Raw genomic sequence first — 24,600 nt, 5'->3', positions numbered from 1 at the left:
ATTCCGCATTTTGCGTGAGAGTTTTTATTGAACCTTTATTTTACTAGGCAAGTCTGTTAAGAACAAATTCTTATTTTACAATGACGACCAAACACTCCCCTTACCCGGACGACACTGGGCCAATTGTGCGCCGCCCTATGGGATTCCCAACCACGGCCGGTTGTGATATAGCCCAGGATGGAACCAGGGTCTGTAGTGACGCCTCGAGCACTGAGATGTAGTGCCTTAGACCGCTGCGCCACACGGGAGACTTAAAGGGCAGTTACTGCACTTGCATACTCATGATCAGTAAAAAAAAAAAAAAAATGGGGGAGATCAGTTGCAACATTTCATTTGTTATATACTACTCAAATTAACAAATGTGTCACCCTTTTGTAGTTTGACCCAACATGTGCAGGTCTCCAATATGTTTTTGAATAGAAATAATCAAGTGAGTTTTTTCTCAAGTAGCCTCAACTAGAGGAATAGTCTACTATACTATCGCCCATATGACATCTATTGCCTTGAGCTGTTACATGAGAGAGGTACATGTAGCAAATCGGCATTACCATCATTTTGTAATATGTTTGGAGATTAGCAATGTACACACTTCTGTCATACTGACAGTTGCCTCAGCCAATCGCCACTTAATGGAAAGGACCCGCCAATGTGATTCGACTAACTTGAGGGTGACGTGATAGGCTAGGTGAATAAAATCACTGTGCAGTCCTCATTCTGCGCTTTCCACAGTATGGCCGGTGATATTAGCTAGCAGTCGCTCTACAGTATTCTCTGTAAAAGGGAAGACGGTAAAACCAAGAAATTACACCTGGATTGCTAAAGGACTGTACTTAATAAATTATAACGATCAAGCAAGGACAAGCTAATTAAGTTGAAAACGTAACCTACATTTAATTTCTGTTATTGGTGTCTGCTGTGCCACGATGGAAGAGAACGGTGCACACTTCTTCGAGGGAACCGAGAAGCTGTTGGAGGTGTGGTTCTCCCGGCAAGATGAGAATAAAGGAACAGGGGACCTCCGTACCATCCCAAGGTTTGTGGAGTGAAGATTTGATTAATACATGCCTGTCTGCTTGACTTTGCTTGCTAGCTAAGCTGCTAGCATGTGGCACTGTATGGACTCAAGCAATCAGTCATCTGAAGAACTGGCTGTAGATTCAACACTCAACAAGCGCTAAAAACATCGTAACCAGGTTTTCTTCCTCTTCCTAGGTAGTCTATTTAATGACAACGAGCCCAGTTATCTCGTAAACCACCATAGCATTTTTCACTGACATGTCATGTGGTGGCCGAATGAATTACCATCCCCCATATTCGACCGCTAGCTGCAGTAGCTTGGCGCTTGCTAACGCGGTAGCTAGCTGAGTCATTCATTCAATCGGTGTTAGCTAACGTTAACCATGTCACCTGTTCGTTGGATGGTTCGCTATATGTTGGCTAGTCTCGCTACATTTCATCAAACTGTCAATCATGGTCTCCAGTAAAAATCTTTGTACATGTTCAGAAATGTAAGGTATACGGCTGGCTACGTATTTGAAATCGAGCAGTTTTTTTGTTGTTCCCAGGCAAGAGAAAAGGTACGGTTGAGTTTGACTGCGCGGGTTTTTCGCATACTGCGCATGGATTTGGAGTTAGACCGACGTACACGTGCATCTCTATGCAGTAATGTATCTTATGTCAAAAGCTAGGTAGCTCACTAAATCTACAACTCAACTTGTGTTGTCATTGTGTAACTAGGGTTAGTAATTTTCCATGTAATTTGTTCTCCTGCGTCACCCATGTGGGCCGTAGCATCATGCTAAGCATGTGGTAGTGCCTTGGGGCCGTGCCTTGTGGCAATTTAACAGAAAGACAGCCAATATATTTTTTTAAAGCTTTACATCTGCAATGCAGAATGAACTAAAACCATAAACATAATAAATAGGGAATGGATAATCAGTTTGAGTTGATTGCCCATCGGTTATCTGAGAAACGAATATTCTGTGACTTGCTCAATGCATGAATGACCAGTAGTTTCATTAACGTTACCTGGAGTCCATCTTGCTACTATTACTTGTTCAGGTATGGTGAAATAATAGTTTCATGATACTCACTCGTAGTTCTCCAACTTCATAAATTAGCCCCTTGTTTTTTGCATTGCCCTAGTATATGTTAACGGATGTGTATCTATCAACCATACTAAAATAATTGAAATGCTCTAGTTTTTAAATACGTTTGACTATGTTTCTTGGAGTTCCAGCAAACTGCTTATGTATGACTAAGTCAGACAGTAGGGCAGGGATTCACTAACTTATTTTTTTCTCTCCCAGTGATCACATTTGGAGAATTTCAGAACTCACATGTAAAAAAGTATTTAATTGGCCAATGTTTGCTTTTTTTATTTGGTGCGTGACATTTTATTTACAAATTAGCCTGAGTGTACTTTTGACGGTTTCGATCTAAAGGAAGAATGGTTTGAAGTGACAATTGCATCAGTTAGTGGATAGTTCAGAACAGGCAATTTTGTATCTGCTGTGTAAATCGATTGATTTTTTAAATTTTTTTTCTATATTTCCCAGTCTGCTTTAGTGCCTGGTCTAGGCTTGGGCTGTACCAGGATATTTAGAAATGGTCATGTGACGGTTTTTTAATACTGCTAACAATGTTTTTGAAAATTGTTCAATAAATGTGTGCTTTAAGTAAATACCCGAAGTGAAATTGTGCAATACTTTAGGAGACTAAGCAAATGGGTGTTCATTTCACATTTTACATTATGAAGCTTGTTAGTTCCCCAGAACAGTTGAGCCAGTCAAGTGTTTGTAAATAGCACAGCAGGAGAAAGCAGGAACCGGTGAGTCCAGCTGTGTATTCGCATGCTTTGCGTTTTATATTGAAAGTAAAGGTGTTTATTTTTCTCAATAGGGATCAGGGACATGTGACTATATAGTTTTGTCATAAATAGTATAAATCATTAAGCAGAAAGTGGCTTGTCAATGACAACAGTAGTGCTAAACTGGCAGCCACACAAGGCCCGTCTGCGCCTCCCCTCTTCTCCATGAAGCAGGCAGACCTGTTGCACTAGCAGCTCCAAGACTCCAGACAGTGTACACAGTACTGTTCTTCCTCCAGACAAGCATGCATACCTTTTTGTCATTTGCTTGTAAAATAAAAAAAATTGAGTGATGTGTGGACATGTGCTCGTCAATTATTTAATTGCAAGATCATAGGCGTTAATTTGAAGCTCCCCCCCCCCCCCCCCCCCCCCCCCCCCCCCGCCTCGAACAGCCTCCACTCTTCTGGGAAGGCTTTCCACTAGATGTTTAAACATTGCTGCAGGGACGTTTGTCCATTCAACCACCAGCGCGTTAGTGAGGTTGGGCCTGGCTTGCAGTCGGTTTTCCAATTAATCCAGTCAAGTTCATCCACACTGCTCTCGACATAACATTTTTGTATGGACCTCGCTTTGTGCACGGTGGCATTGCCATGCTGACACAGGAAAGGGCCTTCCTCAAACTGATACTGGAAAGAATGGTCTAGAAAGTCATTGTATGTTGTAGCATTAAGATGTCCCTTCACTGGAATTAAGGGGCCTTGCCCGAACCATGAAAAACAGTCCAGACCATTCCTACACCAAACTTTACAGTTAGCAATCTGGCATCTGCCAAACCCAGATTTGTCGTGACTCATCACTCCAGAGAACGTGTTTCCACTGCTCCGAAGTACCACTCCAGTTGACGCTTGGCATTGCGAATGGTGATATTAGGCTTGTTTGCAGCTGCTTGACCATGGAAACCCATTTCATGAAGCTCCCGACAAAAGATTATTGTGCTGATGTTTAAAACTGCATCTGGAAGCGACGTGATAGTGAGTGCAACAGAGGACATACCATTTTTACGTTCTTCAGTACTCGGCAGTCCCGTTCTGTGAGCTTGTGTGGCCTACCACTTCGCTGCTGAGCCGTTGTTGCTCCTGGACATTTCCACTTCACAATAACAGCATTTACAGTTGACGGGGCAGCTCTAGCAGAGCAAAAACTTGAGTCACTTGTTGGAAAGGTAACAGCCTATGCCGGTGCCATGTTGAAAGTCACTGAGCTCTTCAGTAAGGCCATTCTACTCCCAACGTTTGTCAATGGAGATTGCGTGGCTGTGAGCCATTTTATACAGTTGCCAATGGGTGTGGCTGAAATCGCTGACTCCAGTAAGTTGAGGGGGTGTCCACAACTTCGTTAGCTGATTTGCCGGTCTTTGCGCTCATTAGCATTATGTTGGCATTCTGGTAATGGATGCAAAATGTGATTTGTTTTTTTTGGGCTCCCCCTTGTGTACTTAGACGATAATACGTCAATCCGTGTGGACTGAATGAGGATATGAACATCTGGAACCTAGACAACCCTAGTCTGTTCTACTGTTCAAGAAAGTCCTACTCGGCTTGTGGGCCGCAGAGGGAAACCACTCATGCGTGTTGCCGAGAGTCTACCTTTGAGTGATTTTATACTGTTTTGTAGCTTAAACCAGTCTAGAGCCACATTTGTAGCAAGAAACGGTGTTTTCTGTTATTACAAGAGCATCTAGCGGCTACCGACGGTCACTGACAACCCCAGTTCAATGAACCAAGCGCTATTTTATTTCAGTTTCTTTTGCAACCCAATGTTCATCTCAGGCAAGCCCTACATGGGGTCACGACCCTTAGTTTGGCAAACACTACATTAGGGCATACGCTGCTCTTAAACATCAACATTTTTCTTGATGCGCCCTCTCCACCATGCCTCTGTTTGAATACTTGGTTGGCTGAAATTATTAGTTACTAAATCGGTACACAAATTAAGATGACACTTTTTCATATTGACAACACAGATCGATCTAACTCAATGTGTGGCACTTCACTAGAGCGTTACACTTTGTTACTGGTTTTTCCTTTTCTCTTTCGTGTCCATTTTGTTTAAATGTTGCGTACCAGTCAAGTTTGGACACCTACTCATTCCAGTGTGTGTGTATGTATGTATGTATGTATGTGTATATATATGTGTGTGTATGTGTGTATGTGTATATATGTGTATATATGTGTATATATATATATGTATGTGTATATATATATTTTTTTAAACTAGAATAGTAGTAAAGACCACTATGAAATCATGTAGTAACCAAGTGTTAAACAAAACAAAATAGCCTTACGTTGTACCACATCTGGCTGTGACTGGGAGTCCCATAGGGCGGGGCACAATTGGCCCAGCGTTGCCGGGGTAGGCCGCCATTGTAAAAATAATAATAATTGACTTGCCTAGTTAAATTGTGTAAAAAAATAAAAATAATCATGTTTTGCGCACTCGGCATTCAACCAGCTTCACCTGGAAAGCTTTTCCAACCGTCTTGGAGTTCCCACATATGCTGAGCACTTGTTGGCTGCTTTTCCTTCTCTCTGTGGTCCAACTCATCCTGAACAGCTCTATTAGGTTGAGGTCATTTGATTGTGGAGGCCAGGAAAAACCCTTTACTCGTTAGGTGTGCACTTTGGGCCTGTAAACCCCTATGTAAAAAGGGTGGTCACAATTCTGTTTGTACACTTTACGTGGATAGGTTTTTATTAAGAAGCATATTTGAAACCAGCCATATCACTTTGTTATCATGGCATTTAATTGTTATTACTTATAAATTTGAATTTACAAATTGAAGATTGCTAGGTTGGGGAGTATCGCTCCTTTCATAATGATACATTGGTGCATGGCGGAGTCTAATAAAGCTGTATATGCCTCCTTGTCCTTTGCAAATAAAGATAATATGTATCCAAATTTGACGCACTAAACAATTCACACTAAGCCCTTAAATAATTTTCCAGTGGCATTGCCCAATGGTCTTCAGATAGGATGCTGTAATGAGAGAAATCTTGCCTAATCTACTGAAAATGGGCCTTAAACAAGATTAAATCATTACAGGTGCGTTTGACTCCTATTAATCTTAGAGCTACCCCCCCTACTTTTTAAAATTTCCGCCTGAAGACATACCCAAATCTAACTGCCTGTAGCTCAGGCACAGAACCAAGGATATGCATATTCTTGGTACAATTTGAAAGAACACTCTGAAGTTTGTGTAAATGTGAATTGAATGTAGAAGAATATAACAATAGATCTGGTTTAGATAGACATGTTTTTTTTCATTGTATTGTCTTTTTATTGTTGGATCTTTAAAATGAACAAGATAAAACAAACAAACATTCAGATAGGATGATGGGGACAATTTCAGTGAAAAATATAAGAGGGCAACAGTACTTGTGCAAAGTTTCAGAATGATAACTTCCAAAATGAGTATGCTACATGACATTTATCATGAAGTGACCCGGGTGTCCCACACAAGTTGCACAAATGTGGCCAAATTGGTGAAGTTATACATTTGAATGGAATAACTATATTCAAAATACTAAAATGGTATTCTAACACACCCCCTCCCCAAAAATGGAGAAAAAAAACATGAAAATATATACATTTACAAAATAACACTTTCAATATTTGGAAGACCCTCAGTCCTCTACACAATATTGTGCTGCTGATGCCAGGTGCCATAGCACATCCATGCCTGCAGAAATACATTTGGGCAGATGAACACCACTTGTGGCAGGAGCTGGATGGTCCAGCTTCAGTGGGGGATGGACACCTTGGCACTGGGGGCTCCCATTTGGAGTCAGTGTCACTGAAAGATAATGTTCAGTTAGAATAGTTTCACATATGAGCCCTGTATCAACGGGTATAATGAACAGATATATGTGTATGTGGCTCAAAAAAATAAAGGGAACACTTAAACAACACGATGTAACTCCAAGTCAATCACACTTCTGTGAAATCAAGCTGTCCACTTAGGAAGCAACACTGATTGACAATAAATTTCACATGCTGTTGTGCAAATGGAATAGACAACGTAGTGTCCAGAGCATGGAGGCGTTACCAGGAGACAGGCCAGTACATCGGGAGATGTGGAGGAGGCCGTAGGAGGGCAACAACCCAGCAGCAGGACCGCTACCTCCCTTTTGTGCAAGGAGGAGCACTGCCAGAGCCTTGCAAAACGATCTCCAGCAGGCCACAAATGTGCATGTGTCTGCTCAAACGGTCAGAAACAGACTCCATGAGGGTGGTATGAGGGCCCGACGTCCACAGGTGGGGGTTGAGCTTACAGCCCAACACCGTGCAGGACGTTTGGCATTGGCCAGAGAACACAAAGATTGGCAAATTCGCCACTGGTGCCCTGTGCTCTTCACAGATGAAAGCAGGTTCACACTGAGCACGTGACAGTCTGGAGACTGAATTTCAAACAACGGCATTCGCATGAGAAGAACTTACCAGTCCAAAACGATGTTCTCTCCGTTCTGAAAATATTCCTCCATTTGGGAATCGCTAAATGAATCGTCCTCGCTCAATTTCTTCTAAAATTGTGTGTACATCCTGTATATCTAGACTTAGATTTAGCTTTCCCTGACTTAGTCGCCATACTAATTGATATATAAACAGCTGAATATGCGCTTTACCAAAACAATGCTGTGCGCAACATGCGTTGCTCCTTTTGGTATGAATCGTCAATGGCGAATGAACCTCTTTACGCCAGAGTTTACTACATGGGTTGGTCTTCCAACACAAACATTACATATTGCCGTTTACCTCCGCTCATTGGCTATCGACCCAGCTAGATTTCAAGACGATCAGTGGTCATTGGGTTAAAATGCAGTCAATCAACGAAACAGTGGGCAAATCATTGGCGCACAATGTCATTTACTTGTTGTCATCAAATCGGTTTCTTTCAGTCGATACGTCCCGCGAAATGACCCATCAGGTTTGGTTGTTACAATCAACCAAACCAGTTGATTGCAATGAAACCAAACATTACTGGAAAAGTCACGTTTTGTGTGTGTGTGTGTGTGTTTACCTCGAATGTGTCGTTAAATGGAATGAGACAATTCACGACACAAGCGGTTCACAAAATGTTTCGTGTTAGGCAATAAAAATAGATTTTATCAAACAAAAGACCATTGTGTGACGATGAGCATTGGGATTGCAAACAGAGGAAGATCGTCAAAGGTAAACTATTTTATTGCAGTTTGTGATTTTTGTTATGCCTGTGCTGGTTGAAATAGTTAAAAAAAAAATTATGGGGCTCTATCCTCAGATAATTGTATCGTATTCTTTCGCAGTAAATCCTTTTTAAAATCTGACAACGCAGTTGGATTAGCAAGATTCTAGGCTTTCGAAACATGTGAGACACTTGTATTTTCATGAATGTTTAATATGACTGTAGCAATCACCGTATTGTCGAATTTCATCCCGCTACCGGGTTCCGTGCGCAGAGAGGTTAGATGGAATCTGCACACGCTGCTTTGACTGAACATATAGGCCTATAGAGAATGCTCCCCCCAATGTAAAAAGACCCGTCAATCAGAGCCATCCGCGTATGTCAGACACAAGCAAATGTTTCTCCTTCCCTTAGGCCTAGTTCTATTAAAATAATTTCTTAGGCTTTTCGCAAGTAGGCTAAGATAAGTTGACAAGGGGAGTATGCGCCAGTATGAAATTGACAACTAATACACAGCTTGTCTGCTGGCATTAATCAAATCAAGAAAATATTCATTATCAAATTAGAACATGCCAGGTTTGAGAGTATTGGTGCACTGTCTACTTGGCACATTATAGCCCCCATCCTTATGTGGCAAGGTTCATGGCTACTTTTGCCAAACTGGGGGAAAGCCTGAGTTCTGTTTTAGAACATAATCATCAGATCTGGGTTAGGAAAGTGTCTGGCTTACAGAATGAATGACAGCGGGTATTAATCTACAGCCAGGGAAGATTAACTGCTCAGACTCTGTGGATCAGGGGTGCTGGATGCCTGCCAATGTCCAAATAAGTCCGCAAAGGCATCTGATTCATGAATCTGTACCTCACACCCACCTAAGCCGCTGACTTTCTCTGGGCTGAGTAACTGCTTAAATTCTGTCCTCGTCAGATTGTGGGCTGTTGATCAACATTTCTTGGGCTATTGTCTGACCTGAGGAATGTTGACCAGAGCTGCCTCTAATGGGGAAAGTTCACCTATTTATCTGACCTATGAGGGTGTTGCAAACTTGAATAGTTCCCCCAGATAGACTTGCATGTGTCCCTGGGTTTGAAGTGCCCATTTATTTGGCTGTGTTTATCCTGGCTTTCCCTTTCCTGCAAGTTTCCCAGGCAAGAATGGAGTCTATCGTCACCAGGAATTGCTATAGTGTCCATGTCACACTGAGATGTGAGCTGATACAGCGCTCCATTGAGAGCCACTTGATCGGCACTGGGATGTTACCAGAAGCTTCTAGTATGAGTGGCCCAAACTTGATGACTCCTGAAATTAGTCCTGGTCCTGTAAAGGATATTGCCGTCAATGTTCTTGTTAGGGTTATTTGCCCAGGGCTTGCACAATCAGGCAGAATGGTAATATATGTCAACCATGGAAATTGATGTTGGTGGATGGATAACTATTATAGCTTCTTTTGACGTCTATTACTTAAAGGACAATTCTGCCACATTACCAGTTAGTGTGTGTGTATATGCACTACTGTAAGATATGATACACTATTGTTTTTGTTAGGCACACTGCATGATTCCTTGTTTTTGCCACTTTGAAGCTTCTGTATTGCCCTCGTCTACAGCATACTAAGATTCCCAGGGTGCATTTTGTCAATCAAGCCCCGACCTAAGCATAGTCTAAATATATTGCTTATGTTATGAGTGAATTTAACTTTTGGGTTGTAAAATATATTATGCTTGCGTGAATGTCATGTTGAATATGCATTGATTATACAAAACATTAGGAACATATCTCGACTGGCCAGGTGAAAGCTATGATCCCTTATTGGTGAAACGTTAAAGCTTTGAGACATGGTGTGAATTGGCATGTCAAAATATTTAAGGCCCTTTTTTAAAACTGGTTATAGTAGGTGCCAGGCGCACAGGTTTGAGTGTCCAGAACTCACTCTGCTACTCAACAGTTTCCCATGTATCAAGAATGGACATCCAGCCAACTCGACACCACTGTGGGAAGCATTGCAGTCAACATGGGTCAGAATCCCTGTGGAATGCTTTCGACAGCTTGTAGAGTCCATGCCCCGAAGAAAATAATTCCAATTTACTGTTACAGTAACTTATGGTTAGCATAGGTTAACTATCTAGTTACCCTGACTGCTACATGCCCCCCCCCCAAAAAAAAGTGTTTGCAGTAATTCATCTTAACGACTGTCTTAAACAGACCTAACATGTAGGCCTGTTAAAACACATTTTAAGAATGTATTGTGTTGCAGCCTGTGTATTTGGCGCTAATGTTAGCTAAGAATCTAAACCTGCTTCTTAACGGTGTTTTCAACATGAGGCATGCAGCCTCGGTGACTGTCCAAGCAATCCTTCAACACTGAAGGTCTTTTGGAACTAATACGAAGTTTGCAAGTAAACATGAAAATGTGCCTTTTGCAAATGCCTGTAATGACTGTAGGCGTAAACTTCGGTCCTTTATGGTGTTAGTGGTTTTGCCGAATGGAATCATGGGAGTTTGAGCATTGACCTGAAATTTGAGTAAGGTATCAAGGTATCATAATATCATTAAGGTATTCAAGCGTCTATTTTAAAATATTTCCGGACGTTATTACAGACGACCAGAGAAACGTGTGTGTGTGTGTGTGTGTGTATAGCTGGAAGATCAAATATGATCAGAACTACAGATGGTTATTTTGATCACTGAACACGACTGTCCAATTTATTGTTGGTCATCTCAGGGATTCTACTTGAAAATGTCAGAAGGAATTTCTGATTTTGCTCAGCACTGAACAGTCTAAACAGAAATCATAAAATTAAACATTTTGGTTATGAAGTGTTTAGTAAAGTGGCGGTGTTGTCCTTTTTAAGGAACACTCCTGATTTTAATTTAAACTTTTTTTTTCAGCACTTGTTTCCATGAACGCTCAACTAATTTTCTCTCTGCAGCAGACATTTAGTGAGCAATATGTTTTGAACATATAATCGCAGTATCGAATCACAATTGTGACATTCTCAATACCTAACATATTGGCACATGTATCATGAGAAATCTGTGCCCTGGACGTGAGGACTGCATGTTAGACACAGCTGGAGGCTCTTTGCAAATGGATTCTATACTGGTCTGAGGACATTTTCCTGTCTAAAGGTCACAAAGCCAAAGCTTTTTGAAGTGTGACCACTAAAGGGGCAGTCAAGTCATTCATGTGGAGTTCTGCCGGTCTCGCAGGGTTGCTCCTTTTTTTAATTTATTTTTTATTTAACCAGGTAGGCTAGTTGAGAAGTTCTAGCACCTGCAAGGGAATGCCAGGGCTCTGGACCTGGCTCAATCCATGAATATAATACTGGAGCTTGGTCTGTTTTCTTTGGAGTTGATTTGGTCAAAATTGAAGTGCGAGGTAACTTGTCAAACAGCTCTGATGGTTGTGCATATTTGTAAACAGCTGGTGCACGAAATCTAAGGAAGTCTCTAGATTTTCAGATTCCACCTGCCAACCCCTCTTTTTACGCTTCTGCTACTCTCTGTTCATCATATATGCATAGTCACTTTAACCATATACAGGTGTCTGTATATAGAATCTTATCTAGTTTAGCTAACTTTCTATTAAAAGTCATTTAAAGTTCATTAGATTTGAGATGTGAATACCAAGTATGTCTACTTCACCATCTGCCCATTTTATTGGTAAACACTATTTACATAATATGGTACACTAGGTTTTAATCCAGAGGCTAGAAAATTGATCAAGATAGTCAATGAGACTGCAGGGATCCAGTTTATGGACTTAAGATAACTAGTCATCGGCAATTCATTGACCCTTTGTTTCTATCCCCTGGATTTCAAACCCCATGATCTTTTTGGCTCTCGCATTTCAATGGCCATAATAAATAGATATGGAGACAACGGACAGCCTTGTAAAAGCTCAATACTTTCTGAGAAGTAACCATTATTTACTATGTTTCATCTGGGGTTGATGTACATAACTCCAACCCATTGTATAAGAGATTTGTCGTAAAGTAATCCAGGCATTTATATATATAAATTCTAGTCATACTTTATTAAACACCTTTTCAAAATCTGCAATGGAGACCAGACCGGTTGTCTTTTCATTATGTTCAATTGTTTCAAGTAAATGTTGTATATCGCCCATGTAAAAAATAAATAAATAAACTAATCAGGATGAACAAGACTTTTAAATTCTGTACTATACATTTTTCCAGGATTTTGACACAACATTGAAGTGTTAGAACTTTTTTAAATTGGCTATCTTTATTCTTAAGACCTGGGTCCTGTTTTAGTAAGGAAATCAGACTTTGAGTACCTGAGGGTACCATTTGTATAGGAGTAAAACATGCTAATGGCTATTGAGTACATCAAAGGTCTGATACCTCCAGTGGTACACTGTCAAGCCCTGGTGTTTAACCAGACTGAAAAGATTTTATTGCTTCAAGTTCTTCTGTAAGTCGACTTTCATTTGTTGTCTATGCTGCTATAACCCCTTGCTTTAGCTACGCTCATGGCGTTCGCTAAATACTTTCATAAACTGATACATTTCACTGAACTTGAAATATAAAGATTAGCTGGCTAATCACTAGCACGTGGCCTTCTGAGACCTGTTAATTTTCTTTAGCCTAATACCTGTTACAAGAAGTTAGGCATTATTAGTGCATTAAGCATGGTTCTAGTTACATTTGTAACAAGGGCAATTTCCTAGATGGACTTGCAAGCCAGATCAGTGAATATCGCACACAAAAAAGCAGCTAACTATTTTTGATTTAATTGTATTGGTCTTTGGAAGGTTTATTTAGCCTATAGCTTGAAGCCCTGAATTCATTTGATTATTGCTGACTGTTTTTAAATGCTGTGTATTTGACTTTTAATTGTACAATGATGCTTATTTAGAACATTTCTTGATGTATATTGTGAGTCACCCATACATTTTTAGTATTTTTAGGCCATATTGCCCAGCCCTAGCGTAGCTCAATGTTTTTGTTTTAATGTAATCTACTAGCAATAGAACTACAGACAAGGCTTTTGGTTTTTATTGAGAAAAAGTAACTTCAGTAAAAAAAAAAATGTTGTCTTTCAGGTTTGAGTGGGACAAACTTCTGGAGAATGTGCACTGTTTGATCATAAGTGTGACGAAGACCGACAAGCAGGAAGCTTATATACTCAGGTGAGTAGCGACCGGATCCCTGTTCTGTTTACCACTGTCACCTTGGCACGTACCTTTTTCCTCTTCCAGATTAGGAGGCAGGTATTAGATTTGGGTCATCTGTAATCTTCTCATTACGAGTGGCTGCATGGAAACTATCTTCTCCCCTGGGGTGAAGGGTATCTCTGGCTCTATTCTGAAGGGACTAATGGCCTGGGTCTTATCCAAACCCAGGTGCTAAGTGCCAGCTTTTGGCCCCCCAAAAAAGCGACTAAATAAAACTGGCGGAAGAAGAGGGAACCCATTGCAAAACAATGCTTTTTTTTTAGCCATTGATGGAAATGCTTATCGGTCTATAGGTTCATTTGCGTAGTTTGGTGGTTTTAAATTGGCGCATGTCTTAAGTTGTTAGGATTCTCATCAGACCACATACAGATGGATACAGAACTTTGAGCAGGACTCTGTCAGACAGTGCGAGAGCTGCTGCTACAGTTCCCGTTGCTGCGCGAGTGAAACATGCTTTTATATGACTAATCATTGCGAAACCTTCCTAAATGCAATTTAATGTTGACGGTTTTGATGGCCACAATTTTAAATGGCTGCTTTGTTTATTTATTAATTCTCCACCGGTAGTTGGAGCGCAGCTTCCCATTAACCATTCAAGTGCTGGCAACAGTAAGCAGGCTTCAGCTCATCAGACCACGAGGCGAAGAGCGCTGGAGGCATTATGCATTTTGAAAAGCATAGTTAATTGTTACATACACTTTACTACTTATGAGTTATGTACTTGTGTTGCTTCAAAGTAGCTGAGACGATGAGTTTCTATAAACGTGGAGGCAATTATTTTAGAAGACTTGCCATTGAAACAAGTAGCTTATTTCTGTCGTGTCCTATTTGTTTTCACATTAACTTTAATTTTCCAGTATCCAACGGCACAATCCTTGTCATATTAGCGACCCACTCTAGTTGTTGGCTCTTCAGAGCTCGCTTATTTTAATCTCACATGTGCCGTGCGCTTTTGAAATCTGTTTTTCCATCGAACTGCATTATGGCACAACGTGCACGTAGTCTACTGCCGTGTGCTGCAAAGCTATGTGGAAACTAGTTTATCACTGTTTTTAAGCTAAATGTTCTGATCAGCCTCAAAACCTTCAAGTTATTTTGCTGTACTGGTTGTATGAATTTGGGAGCTATCGTTCCACAACTGTCCCAGTCTGGAGTAGGCCATTTCTTTCTTGCACAGAACGACAAGCATACCAGTAGTATAGGTCAACTTTTCTACTATGTGGGATGGTAGATAGGCTAGTGATTTTGCTGTTTGTTACTCCTGTGGAAGAGTGAACCTGTACAGTTAATCTAAAATCTTCAAAGTGCGTGTCGGAATTCGGTAAGGACTCCCACCGTTGGGTTGTGTGTTCTGTTAAGATTCATTACCGTAATCTAAATGTGATTTGTTATTCTGAGTACTGTGGGTGGATGCCATAATCGCATTAAGCACCCAATCCATATGTCCTGGAAACTTTCATAATGCTGCCAGTCAAACGTTCTAACGGAAACCCTAATAAAGCTAATATTCTACACATTGTGTTTTCAATGAATATAAGTATTGAGTTGAACCTATTTTTTTTTTTTTATAATTGGTTGAGTACTGTGGATGGTTACAAATATTGCTGTGAGCTTCCCAGGGTTAAGAACATATTTTAGACCAGGTATTCCCAAACTGGGGTACGTAATGCCGTCGGGTACGCCAAACAAAAATGTGATCCAGATTGAAAAAAATAAATGCAGAAATTCAATTGTCGCCTAAGTAGCCTTATTTCACTACCAAAAATTAAACCATCTAGTGTTCAGCAAAATAACACCATGTCAAATACAGGTAGCCTCGTCAAATAATTTAACATCCAATCACATTAACCGTTACACTCTCGTGGGAATTCCACTGATCTGCATGTAGCCAAATGTTGGTATCTGTACTGATGGTGCAAAAGCCATGACAGAAAGACATAAGTGGTAACGCGTGTGCAAGCAGTTGCTCCCGGCGCCACTTGGGTACACTGCAGCATCCACCGAGAGGCTCTGGCTGCCAAGGGAATGCCTGACAGCTTGAAATATGTTTTGGACACTACAGTGAAAATGGCTAACTTTGTTAAAGCAAGGCCCCTGAACTCTCGTCTATTTCCTGCACTATTCAATGATATGGGCAGCGACCATGTAATGCTTTTACAACATACAGAAGTGTGCTGGTTATCAAGAGGCAAAGTATTGACAGCTATTAAATTGAGACTTGCTTAGTTTTCTCTACTGACCATTTTTCATTTGTCTGACCACTTACACGACTGGACTATCTGGGTTAATTTTTTTCCTTTTTCTCGCCTGAATGATCTAACGTTCGTTATCCCTTTCATGCCTCCAGACCACTTACCGATTTAATTTTTTTATTTATTTCTCTGAACAAGAGAGCCTCGTTGAAATTGCAACATGCGGTTCTGTGACTTGAATTTCATCAGATGCTCAAATGTTCTGCCTTGACAAATCACATTAAGACACTGATGCCCTTTGCAACCACGTACCTATGTGAGTGGATTCTCGGCCCACGCTAGCATAAACTAAAAACAGGCACAGACTGAAGTTAAGTACGACACTCTCTCCAAAACAACCTAACATTGCAGCGTTATGTGCGTCCTTTCAAGCACACCCTACTCATTAACCTGGGGTGAGTTATTCTCAATTTTCGATGACCAAATAAGGTTTTATATATAAGATGGCTAAATAAAGAGCAAAATTATTGATTATTTGTGCCCTGGTCCTGCAAGAGCTTTTGTCACTTCCCATGAGCTGGTTTGTGACCACTCGCTCTTATGTTTAATAAGTGTATTGTAGTGAGTGTGTGGCAGGCTTAATGGCAAAAAAAACATTTGAGTGCGCTTACCCTGGTGCATGAGGGGGTACGCAGCTGAATATTTGAAGGGGTACGGTACTATATAAAGTTTGGGAACCACAGACGATTAACATAATAGTAAACCTTAAAGTTATTCCTCGGATCCCTTGGCCAAAATGTGTTTATTCCTTTAGTAATGGTCATTTAATAAAAACGTATTTGATATCTGGTTGTGGCGGACCAATGGACTAGGGTGTCTGCGTTGTGAAGGACCGAGGTCTCCGCTCCTGCTGGTTAGGTCCCACCTACAACCCTCTGAGAGAGCGCGCAGATCACAAGGGAGGTGGTGGATCCGCCGACCTTGACGGGATCAGAGCAAGCTGCGTAGGGAAGTGGCAGCTGTCCACGGTTTGTTGATGTTATGGGAACGGCATAGTCATGATTCAGGAAAGGACTACATGTGATTGCTTGACTGCAAGTAGACAAAACATGATTGTTGATCTTCAACTCCTATAGTCTCACTGGCTATGCTATCGACTGACCCTGCACGTCTCCCTAGAAGTAGTCTGACTAATGCCTTGTTTACACTGGCAGTTTGACGTGAACCTCGTTTCATTTAAGTTTTTTTTTGTTACGTGGGCCCTCAAACTCAACTCTGGACCTCAAAGCCAGTTTCACTGCATTTTGCCATTGTTCCCCTCTAATCAGGGACTGATTTTTAGAACTGGGACACCGGGTGGGAGCAATTCATGTTAAGTAGAATGGAACCAACAGGCTCCAGACCTCGTAGGGTAAGAGTTGAATATACCCCTGCTCTATAGAATCATTTGTAAGCTGTCACTAGAGTAATGCCTGGCCAAGGGGTGGCATGTCATGGTGTCTTTAAGCACACTCTCCGGGTGCCTAGCTGGAAGGCTTACAACCTTAACTGGAAGTTGTAGAAACTCAAACCTGGGGAAACGAATGTATCAATTTGAATTCTGAACACAGTTAGTAATATTGGATGTCAGTCGCGTTCATGTCACAAATGTAGGCTTAAGGCTATATTTAACTTTACCATGTGTAACATGTATAACTTAACTAATCTTTTTCCTTTCTGTCCCTTTCTCTTTTCAGTGAGAGTAGCATGTTTGTCTCCAAGAGACGTTTCATTTTGAAGACATGTGGAACCACCCTCTTACTGCAAGCACTGATGCCTCTGCTGGAACTGGCCAGAGAGTACTGTGGCTTTGATGCCATCGAGGTCAGTGTGACACCCACGCATGACCTACATGTTTCTTAGAACCAAGAATTACCCACCGCTTATAAACCATATTCTGCGTCAAGACCTTGTGTGAGGCTCATGTAATCGTCGTACTGTCTTGTTTTGTGTTGACGTTCTCGTGGACAGGATAGGTCAGAGGTTCTAACTCCATCTCCTCACTACCTACAGAATTTCTTCTATTCTCGTAAGAACTTCATGAAGCCCACCCATCAGGAGTTCCCTCATCGGAACTTCCAGGAGGAAGTGGAATTTCTCAGCCAGATTTTCCCAAGTAAGTACTAATCCCCCCCCCCCCCCCCCCCCCATGCTCTATAAATTCCATTCTTGTACTCATCACAATGGGCGTGGCTGGTAATTCATGTATGGGGTTGAGTCGGCAACGCTATACAGGCTGTGCTGTTGTATCCTCTACTGATTTTAGGAGGCAAGAGTATGAGACATGGGCACATGAGAAAAATAAATGACATGCGGTTCTCTTTTCCAGACGGAGCAGCGTACTGCATGGGACGTTTGAACTCTGATTGCTGGTAAGGTCATCATCACTTCATTCTGAAGGAATATACTCAAGATACTGTCCCATTAATGACAACGAATAGTGCAGTGGACATTGCTGTTGTGAAACTTTAACTGCGCTGACCAGTGCTGCCGCATGTGTTCATGTTTCCCTGCAGGTACCTGTTTACTCTGGATTTGCCAGAGTTCTGGGAGAACGAGCATGCGGATCAGACGCTGGAAGTTCTGATGAGTGACCTTGATCCAGCAATTATGGACCAGTTCTTCATGAAAGACGGTGTTTCTGCAAATGATGTCACTCGTGTAAGGCCCACTGACTAGCTATGTTCTATATTTGTTGATTCCTTTAAGAGGGTTCACTCAGTTGGGTACTGTTCAGGGGGACCTGTGAAGACATTAATCTATTGTGGTTTTGTCTAATGACCTTCCCTAGTGATTGGTACTAATATGGAAAATATCTGGGGTGTATTTTTGTTGATACAGTATTTGTTTTATAAAAATAACTTTCGCAGTTGAAATGTAACTTCCATGTGTCTGAAGTTGTGACTGCTGGCCCAGTTGATTGCCCATTGGGCCAGGTGTGAATGTTCGGGGGGGGGGGGGCCCTAACTTACCGAACCAGTTGGTTTACAATTGGAAGCTCATCAACTGATGTCCCATGAGCAGGCAATTGTTGATGGTCTGTGGAAAGGGTTTTGTGCATGCAGGGATAAACAATTGTGTAGGTGAATGGGAAGAATATATCAATATGGCGATATGCCTTGCTCATATCGATATCAAATGATCTCAATTGCCACCACTAGCAACATTTTCCCCCTTGTTGTATAGATAAACACCATCGTAAAGCTGCCTGTTCATCAGTCAATTAGTAGTTGCTGTTTTGTAGTGCAATTATTAGTCAATTTTTCTGTCTTTTCAGATGAGTGGAATTCGTGACCTGATACCAGGTTCTGTGATTGACGCCACAATGTTCAACCCTTGTGGCTACTCAATGAATGGAATGAAGACTGATGTAAGTGGATCTTGTCAATGGTCTGGTCTTCTCTACAAATACACCCGGGACATTATCGAAAAACAATGTATTTTTGTCTTACAGGGAACTTACTGGACGATCCACATCACTCCAGAGCCAGAGTTCTCCTATGTCAGCTTTGAAACCAACCTCTCTCAGACGTCCTACGATGATCTGGTCAGGAAAGTTGTGGACGTGTTTAAGCCAGGAAAATTTGTGACGACGCTATTTGTTAACCAGGTACGTTCTCTTTCAAAATGGTTCCGTTGTTGCTTGTGGATGTTTGGCTCTTTTTCAGAAAAGTGCTTTTATAATGGACTCTATATGGCTTCACTGTGCTTGAAATTTTCACCTTTAACAATCTTTTTATTTTTTACTGTAGAGCTCCAAATGTCGCAGTGTCTTTTCTTCCGCCCAGAAACTCGAGGGGTACAAGCGCCTCGACCGCCAGTTGGCCCAATTCAACGATTACAATTTTGTCTTTACTAGTTACGCCAAGAGCCGCCAGCAGAACCAGCAAAGTTGAGGTTTAAGAATGAAAAAGAAACGTAAGAAGAAAGGCGACTGCGTAGCAGGGCTCACCCTCTGCGGCTGTCTTTCTGTCCTAGCGGAGAGGCCCACTCCACTCTGCTGCCATTGTTCAGGATTTCTTGGCATCGAGGCCACAGGCCCTATTAGTTTAAACTCCAGTTTGAATTGTATGCATTGTTGTACCTATAACTTAGCTCTCTTGCATGAAAGTTATTTTTTCTGTTTAGATAGTCTAGTGCACTCTTGCTGTGATCTTGAAGTGCATGTAGAGGAATTAAACATGCTCTGTTTGAGGCTGTCCAGCCTGGCCCAGTGCAGCGGCCCCTTCCTGCAGGTCTCCCCCCTCATTCCCCACAGACAGGGCTTTCGTGCCCACTAGTCCAGGGCCCTGACATGCTCAGATGGGTCCACCTCTATGTGCTTACCGATTGTATAAAACAAATGTTTAAGTTGAAATGCAATCTCCCCCCCTTCACTGATTTGCTGCTTATTTGATCTGTTGCAAAAGTGTCCTTTTTTTGAGTGCACTTTAAGAAGTTTTCAGCTCGAGCAGGACTCCTCAGTACCCAAACAAATGTACAACACTAACTTATTATTTATTTTTTTGGCATATTGAATTTCAAGATGTTGATCTTTGCGTGATTAGAAGCATGTGAGCTTTGGGCCATAATGTTATTTGTCATGTTGCATTAACCTAGTTAATGAATTCCTTAAATCAAAATGCCTTTGTCAGTGTTTCACTACCAGAGGATTGGAGAGCGGCTGACTGCTGGGCAATGTGATCTAGTTCTTGGCTGTAAACTGCACCGGAGCCAAAATAATTATTGCTAGAATTGGGTCCCCCCCCCTGTTCAGTCAGCCATGCTTCTCTCCACCTCGACAATAAATTTAGCTGTTGAATGTGTCCACAAATAGACAGGCTAAACTTTTCCCATGCAACAGTATGCGTTAGTGTACATTTAAAACATCAAGTTGGGTACTTCATGGTATGGGGTGTGTAATACATGTTTACATTTTACACCAAGGCTCCTACATTTATAAACTGGGTGGTTTGCGCACTCAATGCTGATTGGCTGAAAGCTGTGGTATATCAGACGGTATACCACACCCCCTTGTGCCTTATTGCTTAAGTATACTGCACCAACAGGAAGCGTCTAGTTCTTGGAATTCTCAGTCAGTTTAAACACTTCATTTATCCATTAATAATTGAATACATTATAATAAAAAAAGTCCAAACTTGACACTAGATCAGTCGTGTAAGAACAAAGGCTGTGCCAACTGAATGTTGAGAATAGCGGGGCCTGTTGTGGGGCTTTATCTGAATGTAAATGACTCAAGGAGACTCAGTCACCTTGTCGCTGTGGTGTGGGCCAGAACAATGCCCTCTGCAGTCCAGCATGGTCAGCCATTGTCTCCCAGCCCAGCGGGTCTCCCCATAACACAGTGAGACTCAGCTGGCCCCAGAACCATGCTTGACAGTGGCACTCCTGGCTGCACCGTGTGGCCCTGAATGGAAATAATGACTCAGACTCTGCTTAGTGCAGCGGTTGCCCAGCAAAGCATTTCTTTCTTTTTATAAACAATGTACATCCTCTCTCCCCCCTATACAGGAATCGGTAAGCACACAATGGAGGCCCACCAATCTGAGCATGCCAGGGTGATCCCGGATCATTCCACACAACTGTTGCATAAGCCATTTTATTAATTTTATTGTGCGCAGACATTTTGCAGTGAATTGGTCCCAAATGTGACTCCACTGCAGTTTTTTTTTGGAGCACAATCAATACCCTTTGTTCATTGATGGGGGAAAATCCTGTGGTGCATGTGACTACTAGTTCTGTATTGCTTGACAGTGTAGTGGTGCTGCGGTCTGTTCCTTCTGTGTAGAGTGATGTGCATCACCTTCCAGTTTCATCAGCTCATGTAGATGGGACTGGAGCATCCTGATGTTTTATTGAACAGGTGGGTCGGGGTTAATGTTTATCTACTTTGCCACCATAGTGCTGAAGGCAGGCCTTAATCTATATGGTTACTATACAGATATTGATGTTTAAAATATATATTTTTTTAGGATGTTGGATTGTCTTCTCGGGCTGGTCAGTAAAATTCATGATGCTTCCCCTGCCAGTGAATGCAGATTGATTTGAATTTGCTGACAAACCTGGGGTGGATAGGGAACATTTTCTTTTGTTTTTGACTGCTGTTTTTAAAAATGTATTTTAAGACTGCCGTTTCTGGCCTGCCTTTAGCATTTCTGAGCGTTATAACTTGTGTTGCATTGCCCCACTGTTAGGAACTGTAAGATCACGCTAGTTCAGAAAGCTCTTAAAACACCAGAGAATGGCTCATTATATACACAAGTCTGGACATCCCTTTAAATTTGTGCTTTCGGTCATTTCAGCCACACCTGTTGCTGACAGGTGTGTGTGTGTGCGCAATTTGATACATTGTACAATGTCCATAGACACACATTGGCTGTAGAATGGCCTTAACGAAGAGCGCTGACATTCAATGTGTCACCGTCGTAGGATGCCACCTTCCCAACAAGTAAGTTTGTCAAATTCACAGGACGGCTGAAGTGCGTTTTTTTTATATATATATCTATATCGGTTGCAACACTCACTACAGAGTTGCTTCTAGAGGCAGGTAGGACCGTCAGCACAAGAACCGTTCGTTGGGAGCTTCATGAAATGGGTTTCTATGGACGTACAGCCGTACACAAGCCCAAAATCACCATGCACAATGCCAAGCGTCGGCTGGCCTTTGCCGCCTTTAGAATATGGAGTAGTGGAAACGCATTCTCTGGAGCGATGACTCATGCTTAACCATCTGGCAGTCCGATGGACAAATCTGGGTTTGGCAGATGCCAGGAGAGCGCTACCTGCCCCAATGCATAGTGCCAACTAAAGTTGGGTGCAGGAGGAATAATGGCCAGGGGCTGTTTTTCGTGGTGTGGGATAGGCCCTTTTAGTTCCAGTAAAGGGGTCGCTTAACTCAACAGCATACAATAACATTGTAGACTATTTGCTTCCAACTTTGTGGCAACGGGGGAAGGCCCTTTTCCTGTTTCAGCATGTCAAATCCCCCGTGCACAGAGGTCCTTACAGAAATGGTTTGTCGATCGGTGTGGTTGAACTTGACTGGTCTGCACAGAGCCTTGACATCAACCCCATCGAACACCGTTTTTGGGATGAATTGCAACGCTGACTGAGCCAGGCCTTTAGCGCTCAACATCAGTGTTCGACCTCACGAATGCTCATGTGGCTGAATGGAAGCAAGTTCCCGCAGCAATGTTCCAACATCTAGTGGAAAGCCTTCCCTGAAGAGTGGAGGCGGTTTTTTAAAGCAGCAAGGGGGGACCAACTGAATATTACTGCCCATGATTTTGGAATGAGATGTTTTGCTGTGTTCCTGTACTTTTGGTCATGTAGTGTGATGGTGTACCGTAGACGACGACAACCGTTTCTCCCCAGGAAGTTAAAATTGTGACTGACGTTGCAAGGGGACCACTAGAATTAGTTCATGTAAGGACCTGGGCAAAGTTGACAATTGGAATATCTTCCCTCCAACATGTCTGGCTTTTTGGAATGGTTTCATTTTTTTCTCTCTTTTCTGAGGACCAACCTTTGCCAGGTATCCTTACCTGCAATGTCATTCTTATGCCTGTAGTGACCAGCCTCCTTTGTGTTCTAAGAGCTGTAGTGACTGGTTTAGGGAATAGGCACCAGCACATTTCACAAAATAACTTTTGGTTACTGTTTTTGGATGAAGTCATATTTAAGACTTGGTGATCTGCGTATGGGTTAGTTCTGTTGGTTTGGAACAGTTTTTAGAAGGTATATTTTTTTGGGGGGGTGCAATTTTGCCTACGGACCAACCATATTTTGTTTTTGTCCAACCCTTTTTGTTGTAAAACCAGTGTTCCAAACGTAGTTTCTAAAAAAAAATATTTGGATCATGAAATTGTTCTTGCCTTACCTTTTTTTTATTTTTTATCCTGTGCTGTGTTTTCTGGGGAAGGGAAAAGTCAAACACCTCCCCTGATGTGAGGGTGAACTTACAGGATGTACTGAAGGGAAAACTTTGCTGTTCTAATTATTTTGCTATACTTTGGATGGTCAAGATGTGCTAAATATATCTGTACTATGAGCTTGATGCTTTAATAAATAAAGATGACTCTTCTGTGTGACTTTTTATCAGCATTGGGCATAAACTGAAGTAAAGCAGTAAGTCCAGGCCACTGTGCATTGAGCTAAAACTAGAATATCCAACATGTACATAAATATATGGCATTAATAACGCAAGTGTTAGGCTCAGGTCTGATGCTTGACCTCCCAAATCGGAGCATGACTGGTCGTGATTCAAAATGTTAAATTAATGTCTCGCGGCACGTTTATATCGTTTGCTAAAATCCAATACAAGGTCCCAGGACCGAGTTTGGGAAACACTGCTCAAGAGGATAGGCAGTCTCAGCAAGGCGATTATGCTGCAAGCAAAGGAAGTATGCTGGGGACCACTATTGGTTAAAATGTGCACCTACACTATCTCAATTTATTTGCATTTAAATTAATATAATTCGCCCTTTTCAGACCTCGGAAATATGTCCTGTATTTTATATATACTAAATTATCTTTCATGAATGTATTTAAGATACAAAAGTTAACATTTTAAAATAAATCGTAATGAAAACAAGTTCAGAGTTTGGGTTGGTGTTGGGTTTGCATAAACCAAAAAATTGAATTTAGTCATCGATTACTTTACCCCATTGTTTCCTATGAGATTGCTCAGAGGCGCGTTTGATTAGTAAGTGTGATTTCAGAGTGTGCCATCTTGGAAACATTTCATGCGCAGTTTGAGCTACTCTAGGCTCAGTGCTGCACTCGTGAGTGTCTCAAATTGGAGGGTGACATTAGCAACTACATTATCCTTATAACGTAATCTGTGATGTTAAAGTAATCGGTTCAAGAACACATCTGATGAAATATAAACAATTGTACCATGATTGTGTTCTAAAAAAAAAAATCCACGAATATTGACAACGAAGATCGCCATTTGCACCCCAGTAGCAGTAATTTCTACATTGTAATTATTTCGCCACTATGGCCCATTTATTGCCTTACCTCCCTAATTTTACTTCATTTGCACACACTGTATAGCCTTTTCCATTGTTATTGTCTGTACGTTTGTTTATCCCATGTGCAACTGTGTTTGTGTCGCACTGCATTGCTTAATCTT

At 41.6% G+C, this 24,600-nt stretch overlaps 1 protein-coding gene across 2 annotated transcripts; it reads left to right on the top strand.

The window, feature by feature from the left end:
* The first annotated feature begins 680 nt into the window (after positions 1-680).
* LOC110522151 (S-adenosylmethionine decarboxylase proenzyme) lies at positions 681-23,547 on the top strand. 2 transcript variants are annotated; one of them, XM_021600287.3, is made up of 9 exons: positions 681-1,033; positions 13,102-13,188; positions 17,162-17,288; positions 17,478-17,580; positions 17,794-17,836; positions 17,981-18,125; positions 18,742-18,834; positions 18,919-19,074; positions 19,217-23,547. In XM_021600287.3, exons 1-9 carry the CDS (start codon positions 924-926, stop codon positions 19,358-19,360), a joined length of 1,008 nt encoding a protein of 335 aa, XP_021455962.1. In that variant the 5' UTR covers positions 681-923; the 3' UTR covers positions 19,361-23,547. The 2 variants fall into 2 exon arrangements, with proteins under 2 accessions (XP_021455962.1, XP_021455961.1); XM_021600286.3 differs by having other exon boundaries at positions 17,436-17,580.
* The last annotated feature ends 1,053 nt before the right edge of the window (positions 23,548-24,600 follow it).

Source organism: Oncorhynchus mykiss, chromosome 4 (assembly GCF_057628025.1).
Source record: "Oncorhynchus mykiss isolate SJ-2025 chromosome 4, ASM5762802v1, whole genome shotgun sequence".
In the NCBI taxonomy this organism is placed as follows: domain Eukaryota; kingdom Metazoa; phylum Chordata; class Actinopteri; order Salmoniformes; family Salmonidae; genus Oncorhynchus; species Oncorhynchus mykiss.
The sequence above is the reverse complement of the archived record's forward strand: the minus strand, read 5'-3'. Positions and strand labels throughout refer to the sequence as shown.

Excerpts from the sequence above, each read along its gene's own strand:
- LOC110522151 (XM_021600286.3), top strand. The coding sequence starts at position 924 with ATGGAAGAGAACGGTGCACACTTCTTCGAGGGAACCGAGAAGCTGTTG. Across the intron at positions 17,289-17,435 it reads GTGGCTTTGATGCCATCGAG|GATAGGTCAGAGGTTCTAAC; the intron begins GTCAGTGTGACA and ends TCTCGTGGACAG. Across the intron at positions 17,581-17,793 it reads TCTCAGCCAGATTTTCCCAA|ACGGAGCAGCGTACTGCATG; the intron begins GTAAGTACTAAT and ends TCTCTTTTCCAG.